Raw genomic sequence first — 8,144 nt, forward strand, 5'->3', positions numbered from 1 at the left:
GTGTCAAATTCATTCCAGGTAATGTAGAGCACATTTCATGTCGAGTGGGTCGGACTGGTAAAGCTGTCGATCAGCTCACTACATTTAGTTTATTTTAAATACACGGAGGCATTTAAGCTGCCGGTACATGTATGAACCACTCAGCACATTAACCGTGCGTGCTCCGTCTGTGAGCCCCACTGCCCTCCGCTGGGCGGCAGGTGAATCGCACACAGGGATCCATACCTAAACACAGTTGTGTTTGGTTCATTTCAGCCCATTACTCATTATGATCACAGCACCGTGTTTCGCGTGAACAGCTCACTCGCCCATTTCATTGGTGCCCGCTGGAAGCTGGGATGGGCACCATTCTGCAGGAGCAAGTGGCACAGCGGTGTGCCGAGAGGGTTTCCAGCAGGGAGAGGAAATGGAAGAAGGATCTGTGGAGCATCGCCGGGCCTAATGTGGGCAGGTACCGCCAGATATGCTTATTATTGGGGTTACACGGTGGTAACGGATGAAGACATGGCTGCTGTTTGTTGCCGTGTCCTCGGCGGCGCCACAGACGCTGGATGTCGGTGGTGTGTGACTGCACTTAGATGTGTAAATGCTCACTGTGTACGTGTGTGAACAAAGAAGAGCGCCATGTCTGCCCTGTGCTGCTGTTTCTACATTTCATGTGTTTCATCGGTCACATTTAACTCGGAAGATTTGTTTGTTTCTCTCAAGTAACATAATGGGAAGGCGGCAGTCTCAGAGGAAGCCCACACCGCCGCAGCACGCGTTCCCAAGTCAGGAAACTAACAGCGAGAAAGTGAGTGAACGGGCTCGGATCACTGTATCACACACAAGATCAGTCAAATTAGCTGGTGTTCCAGTTCTGTTTTAAATGATGGTACATTAAATAGTGACTGCTTTCATACAAGATACAGAGCTGCTGTTAAAGTAACACCTACACGTTTGCAGTGAGCGTTGTTTACATCTCGCTATTTTTTCCTTTATTCCACATAATGACACATTTCTGTGGCACAATAGTGCACTATTTATATCAGGCAAAATGTCAACAAGTCTCAATTTATTACCATGGTAATAACATTACCATGGTAATAACATTACCACGACCATGTTTAAGTGATAAGTTGAACATAATGTGTCTGTAATTGCAGAGGCTGCAACAAAGAAGAAAGCACAAGTCTAACAACTCCTCAGCTAAACGCAATACTTCTCAACACAGGTGAGGTTTGTGCAAAGTTTGTGTTGTTCGCTGCTGTCTCAGTGCTGAGATAATAGCTTTGCTTTGCCTTGCAGCGCTCACAGATCCTCAGAGTCAAAGGCTCTTCCAGTGTCCCCCACAGAGGGCAGGATGGAGCCAAAGGTGCTGCCGGTCACTAAGCGCTCCAGCCACAGACAGCACAAGCATGCGGGCAGCAGAAACGGCAAACACACAGCAGCTGTCTCCTACCACTGCACGTGTGGTTGCAGCACTGAGCAGCTGGAAAGACACTCGCCAGAACTGGAGGTCAGACGCCTGAGTCGCCATGGAGAAGATGACAGCGACACCGATTTGTCTGAGTCAGAGAGACTTCCTGTGTCAGCCTGCAGTCGTGCTCCTCCTCGGCTCGAGCTCAGGCCAGAGGTCATCGAGGCCGAGGACTGCTCCTCTCGCAGCCACAGATCCAATTTGCAGGGCCATGGAGGTTTTGACTTCCCAGACTTCCTCCCTCCACCTTTTAATTCGTGGAGCCTGAGTCAGCTGGCTGTTTTCTACAACATGGAAGGCCGAGGTACCCCCCGGCCCAGGCCTGTGGGCCCTTTGGAAAGGTATCTGGAGAAGCTGCTGCAGCTGGAGTGGCGTCAGATCCAGACCGTCCAGGAGGAGAGCGGGAAGTCGGCAGTATCAGAAGTGATATCCAGCTGTCACAGGTCCCCTGCTGCCGCCACATCACGTCTCAGCTCTCCCAAGTGCATCCTCCAGTGTCAGCGTGCCTTCCCCCTCACTTTCCTCTCCTCCCTGGCTAGTCACTCCGCCCTCCTCTCCGGCTGCGCCTGCACTCTCTGCCGGATCCGCTGCTCCCGCTGTAGTGTGCCATGCTGTTGCTCGACTTACAGCCACAACCGCCAGTCCAGGCCGAGTGCTCCGCTAGAGCCCAAAATACTCCCGAAAAGGAGCTACAGCGAGAGCCGGGTGCACTCCTCAGACAGGGGCTCACAAGCCCAAAGGTTCAGCAGCCCTGTGCGGACCAACAGCCACCTGAGGAGAATGCAGGCATCAGGAAACATCCGCAACCCTGTCCAAGGTGCCGCCAACAGCCTTCAACACACTGCCAGCGACTGTAATGAGGTTGCCTGGAAGGGGGATGTGTGGGACTACAGGATGGGCGGGTTTCGGAGGAGGAGCGGCTCAGAGCAGAGGAGAGGTGGAGGAGACAGGAAACAGAACGGATGGGAGAAAAAACGGAGCGGCTCTGAGTGTAGAAAAGGAGGAGCTGAGAGGAGGAGAGCGGCTAACCTCAAAGAACAGGAAATAAAACCTGACGCTGTCACTGCAATAATAGACAATTTACCAGGATCCAAATATTCTCCTATACAGAGGCCAAGCAGGCCCAAACAGGTGGAGTTTGTCACATAACAGCAGGTGTAGTGATGAATGTGTAATCTGAATGTTACATACTGTCATCACCTTAAAGTTTTATTATGAATGTACAGTCAGCAATACTGTTCATTTGTTAATGTGATATTATTTCTCTGTGCTGTGGGGGATGTTTACACAGATATGGAAGAGAGCCGCTGGATGTCCAAGTTTGATAAGTTTGTGCTTTATTTAAAAGAACCCAGATAGCATCGTGTACTGTATGTGATCATATGATATGATTTTCAGCAATTCAGGTTTATTAGTCTTTTGAATGAAGCAGCAAACATCACCAAAATTTATTAAAGAATACCAAACAGTCTTGTGAAGATGGTGTATGATGCTGAGCGGGGAGAAAAGGTGAATACTGGACTCGCAGGCTTACTTGTAGGTGGTGAGCGTGGGGTACAAGAGGTGTGTGATCGAGTGATGGTCCAACCTTATGTTTCCAGGAAACTGAGGGTGAGGGTGGGCAGGAGGGTGAGAGCGGAAAAAGGTTTAGTTTCCGAGAGGAAGGTAGCGATGTAGTGAGAATTGAGCCGCAGGTCACTTAAGCAGTGTTGTGGTGGAGAAACTGAAAACAGTTAAATCAAGGTTAGTACAGAACAGACATAAAGTTACAACGCAGTGAGGCTGGGTTACCTCCATGAGGTAGCTGATAAAATCGCAGAGAGTGCATGACTCCGCTGGCCTTAAGTATTACCTCGCTGACTGGATGGCAGGTGAGCAGAACAGGTAAGGAACCAAGGCTCTGCCCACAAAACACCAGCCACTCAGTCAGATCATGACAGGGACTTCTTCTAATCTGGATCAGACTAAAGGATAAACTGATCAGATTGAATAACGCCTATGAAAGAAAGTGACACAAATGTGTGTTCAGATCATTAAACATCAAATGAAAAAACACAAGTCTGGCCATAACGTGGGAACAGAAGCAGATATTTTGAAGATGAGTCACTTTTGGTGCAACACGGAATCGGTAACGCCTATAGACTGTACAGAAAAGATGGAGCTAACTTGCTCTGGATGTGAAAGGCTTACAGTTGTATGGATGTTAAACGTTATTACCTTGCACAAAAGGTAACGTGCACAAATCATTTTTGTTCTTAGCATCAATTTGAATCAATCTAAATCAACATGCTTGGCTTGCTGCTGCAGTCTGCATACTTCTACATTTCCCCATATGAGGAAACATGTACCTCAAGGTGAAGTGGAGAAAACAGTAAGAGCCTGCAACACTAAAAAGGAAGCGAGCAGAGGAAAGTCTGACTGATGAAAGAGATATTTGTGCCTGATGAGGAAGGCACATTTCCAAAGCGTTCCCTGATGATGGTTAAAAATAAGGTGAGCTGAAATACTTAAAAAACTTAGACTTAAAAACAACTTTTTCCACTGAGACAGTCGCTGTGGATTAAGAAAAAAAAAGGAAGAAAGGTCAGTCTCGCTAGTTTCGTTGGCCTTGAGGTTGAAAAAAGTTATCTCAGGTCTCTCAAACTTTGTTTCATGAGTGGCTACTTAAAACTGAACTGGATAGGACTCATGGCAAACTCTTCACAACTTTCAAGTGAGTAAGAGTTAAGAATGACACTGGCTGACATATGACCTGGCAATAAATATGGAAGAGAGCCTGGAATGACTGGAAGCAACCAGCTGTCAGCCTCAAAGTGATGCGAGATGAGCGAATCAATTCCAGACGGCTTGAATCAAGCCAAAGACTATGTCTGTCTGTTATGCACAGTCTGAGGTGACCACATATTAAATCTCCTCAAAGTTATTAATACAGATACGAGCTCTTTGTCCCTCTGTTTGAAATGCAGTGAATCCCCTCTCCCTCTCTAGTCTGCGCTTATGGACAGGGAGATTTTTGTGTTTCGTACAGTTCAAGTTATTCTGCAGCAGAGTAACAATGGTAATAGTGGTTTATAGTTCTGCTGTATCCTGTGAGGCAACTTATCTACTTACTGAGAGAAAAAAAATACAAATGCAAAGCCCACAGTCTACAGGGGTGGCTCCAAAACTGACCAACAGACAGAGAAATGTACTCAAAAGTGTTTCTAAATTTAGTGTTTAAATATTGCTGTTTATTGGTCCCCCTGCAGCTTTAGAGAGTATACGCGTGAGATGATTTTACCAAGCAGGTAAAGAAGTACAAAGAGGCGAAATCATCATCAAATCAAATCATTTCTCGCATTGCACAAGTACAGTTACTGAAATCAACTCTTCCACATAACATTTCTACACATGAGATGTGCTGCAGAACGAGCCACGTCTTTCAACTGAAACGTAGAAATGAACGTTCTCGTGAAACGGCTGGAAATGACAGAAACATTTGCGGCCAGTTTCCGAGCGGTCCTTGTAGTGTTCAGCTGTTGTTTCACACCGGACATATTTTGGAAGCGGCACTGCAACCATGGACGAGGTGTCCCAGCGTGTTTTGGAGTATTTGACAGAAGTCGAAGAGGCAGCTGAAGATGTTCTCACCACTAAACAGCAGGTAAGTAAATACTGAGCTGAGGACGTTCACACGGGAGGATCGTTATGTACGTTATAGAGGTATGCTAACGTAGCCAGTGACGTTAGCTGCTAAGCTAGCTAGCTAAGTTGTCAGCTCATGGATGAGAGAAAAACACATTTTTGTAATATATAATACATATATATGTGTGTGTGTGAGAGAGAGAGGGAGACTTTAATAATATAAAATACTATATAATATAAAAATGTGTGGACATTTTTCACAGATACAGCTTTTTAGTCAAATTATGAAGCTGCTATTTACAATGAAAGATTTTGTATTCTTTGTATTTGTATTATATTTTGAATTCCGTATCAAAGCAAAATAGAAGTACATTCACTGGTGCTCTCATTGTTTTATCCATCTGTGTTTGTTTGTGTGTGTGTGTGTGTGTGTGTGTGTGTGTGTGTGTGTGTGTGTGTGTGTGTTGCTAACTAATGCCGTCTGTTGTTCTTCTAGATTGTGGACCTGGACACAAAGAGAAACAGGAACAGGGAGGCACTCAATGCCCTGAAACATGATGTGGCAGATTCAGGTGAGCATCCTCTCCCAGCAGCTGTGCCACTAAAAGAGTCAAACAAGAGAAGCTGTTAAAAACACAAAACCTCACAGTGATAGGAAAGCCAGGTGTAAAGTTTATTCTATGTGTGTTTATGCAATGAATGACATAAAACACTGCTCACATTTGCAGAGAAAGTCAAGGTTTGCTTGGGAAGCATGTTTATCAAATTCCCCAAATCCAAGACAAGAGAAATGATTCAGAAAGGTAAAACATTTCTAAGTCATTGATTCTTACATGTGCAATTTTATTAAGAACACATCACCCTAAACTCTTTTGATCTTTGTTGTGGTGTGTAGACCAGGAGCAGCTGGACAAAGAGATAAATGATCTTCGCAAAGGGCTGAAAGCAAAAGTGAATCGTCTCAATGAGATGCAAGGTAAGCTATGCTCTTACTATAATACATAATACTTATTAACAGTTAAACTGTTTAGCTGCAAAATGTTCATCCAGTTATTTCTTTTTAGTACCACTTAGATTTCCAGCCTTTTGTTGCCCCACCTGATTTTTTTAAGATGTGTTGCTGCCATCAATTTCAAAATGAGCTAATATCTTTCATGAAACAGTAAAATGTCTCAGTCTAAACATTTGACTCTGACACTCTGACCAGATGTTTCTAATTTTAATAATATTCCACACACAAAGGAAAGCAGTATTAGTTTGTTTAATTTTCACCTTGAAGGACATCCTGGTAACCCCTCCCCCAATAAACCGCCCAAACTCACGAGTATTATTAGTTAAATGTGAAGAATATATGAAGAAAATCACTTTCATTCTGGTTGTATAGAAAAATAGAGGCCTCAGAAGCTCTTACTAGTCAGTACCCAGGAGGAAACAATCCAGAAAGTCTATTTGAAAGATAGATTTGATCACAAACTGCGATTGGGAAAGAACCAAACATTGCACACGATAAAGTTCAATCGATAAATTAGATTTATGAGGGTCCCTGGATCACAGCCTCATAAAATGCTAAACGGTTTTGGAAGGTGTGCAGTATGTTTGGGATCCTTCACAACCCCTAACAATCAAACCAGATCTGAACACAGAGACACTGTGCTGCATTTAATCCTTACATACTGGTCATATTTTCATACCTAGTCTGGTCTGGTCCAGAATATCTTCATAATGAGCGTCTACACCAAATTTTGAACTACAGATTGTTTTTGGAAGTATAAATAGCTACTAATGTGTTTTAGGAAAATCCATCAACAGAATGACATTTAGGTTTTTCACTGCTGTCAAACATCTAAATGGCTCAGATTTGGGTTAAAGTCATAGGTTTGAAGCAGCCATAAGTCAGTGTAGTAAATAGCAGGATGTGTGGAAAGTCTGAATATATAATGACATTTTTAAGTGTTTTATGTGGAGTCTGCTGTCTGTAAAAAAATAATTCCATGACATCTGGAATATTCCTGCAGCCTCCATAGCAAAAATGTCTTGTCTGGTCTCCAGTAACTTATTTGTACAGGAAGTGCAGTGTTATCTGATGGAGGTTTCATTGCTTTACATCATTAAACTCGCAGAATTTCTCCCAGTGGTTCTGTTGTTGGAAGCAGGAGAGGAAACTGAGTCCAATCTGCCTTCAGTCAGATACCTTTAGATTAGGAGGAATAAGCATAATGACTCAGTCATTATTCCTGTGGGAAGTCCTTCATATTATTATTGGGAAAAGTCCTCAGTCACAGTGATCTCTATTGTTCTGTTCCTACGACTACATTTATTTTAAGTCAGTCTTATATGATCTCTTAACCTTTTTTGTGTCTTACTGTTGCAGGAAAACCTGAGCTGAGAGGCTACAGTCTTTCTCCTCTGTCCACTGATGAAATCAGAGCTATTAACAGCCTTTTAAAGAGATGACTGGAATTCAACAAATCACTGCATCTGGGGACAAATGCCACATGCTGACATGTTGACTGCAGCACTCAGTTGTTCAGATGGGAGCACAATGTGCCAGAGCTTCAAGCCAAACCATCATCGACATGAGAACTGATCGCATTTTAAATGTGGGAGTAGCTAATGTGGAAACCAATACAACTCCCATTCTGTCTAATGGCTAGCAAGAGCTAACCTCACTGATTGAAAAGAGAATTTCAGTTGTATTGAAGTTTTTATCTGTGACCTCGGTTAACACTTTCCAGATGAATTTATGGTTTCAGTTTTTAGTTTTAACCTTTTTCTTTTCAACTATAACATGATTTTTTTTGTAAATTGAGTGAAGAGAACAGTTTACCCTTTATTGTTTGATCGCTCAGTTCGAGGAGTCGCAACAAGCATTTGAGAACTAGTAGTTGATGTCACCACAGACAACTTTTATATACAGTATTTGGCTGTGATGTATATAATCCATCCTTCGAGCTAATAAAAGCTGGTAACATACACCCAGGCTTTGTGTTATTCCCCTTATTGCATAAATAATTCAGTATCAGCTTAAGAATTCACTTGCTATCATGGACAATGAAAGGAT

The 8,144-nt window shown here is 43.4% G+C and overlaps 2 protein-coding genes across 3 annotated transcripts; both read left to right on the forward strand.

The window, feature by feature from the left end:
- The first annotated feature begins 202 nt into the window (after positions 1 to 202).
- fam217bb (family with sequence similarity 217 member Bb) lies at positions 203 to 2,916 on the forward strand. Of its 2 annotated transcripts, XM_086294147.1 has the most exons (4): positions 203 to 451; positions 709 to 793; positions 1,146 to 1,213; positions 1,288 to 2,916. In XM_086294147.1, the coding sequence occupies exons 1-4, from the start codon at positions 339 to 341 to the stop codon at positions 2,606 to 2,608; spliced, it is 1,587 nt and encodes a 528-aa protein (XP_086150273.1). In that variant the 5' UTR covers positions 203 to 338; the 3' UTR covers positions 2,609 to 2,916. The 2 variants fall into 2 exon arrangements, with proteins under 2 accessions (XP_086150273.1, XP_086150272.1); XM_086294146.1 differs by having other exon boundaries at positions 347 to 793.
- A 1,973-nt stretch (positions 2,917 to 4,889) lies between these two features.
- pdrg1 (p53 and DNA-damage regulated 1) lies at positions 4,890 to 8,056 on the forward strand. Its single transcript, XM_086294149.1, has 5 exons — positions 4,890 to 5,102; positions 5,580 to 5,655; positions 5,812 to 5,886; positions 5,979 to 6,059; positions 7,455 to 8,056. The coding sequence occupies exons 1-5, from the start codon at positions 5,019 to 5,021 to the stop codon at positions 7,535 to 7,537; spliced, it is 399 nt and encodes a 132-aa protein (XP_086150275.1). The 5' UTR covers positions 4,890 to 5,018; the 3' UTR covers positions 7,538 to 8,056.
- The last annotated feature ends 88 nt before the right edge of the window (positions 8,057 to 8,144 follow it).

This window comes from Aulonocara sp. 'chitande type north' Nkhata Bay, linkage group LG5 (assembly GCF_057382095.1).
Source record: "Aulonocara sp. 'chitande type north' Nkhata Bay isolate Kocher_YH1m ecotype deep benthic linkage group LG5, A_spYH_male_GT1.1, whole genome shotgun sequence".
Lineage (NCBI taxonomy): Eukaryota > Metazoa > Chordata > Actinopteri > Cichliformes > Cichlidae > Aulonocara > Aulonocara sp. 'chitande type north' Nkhata Bay.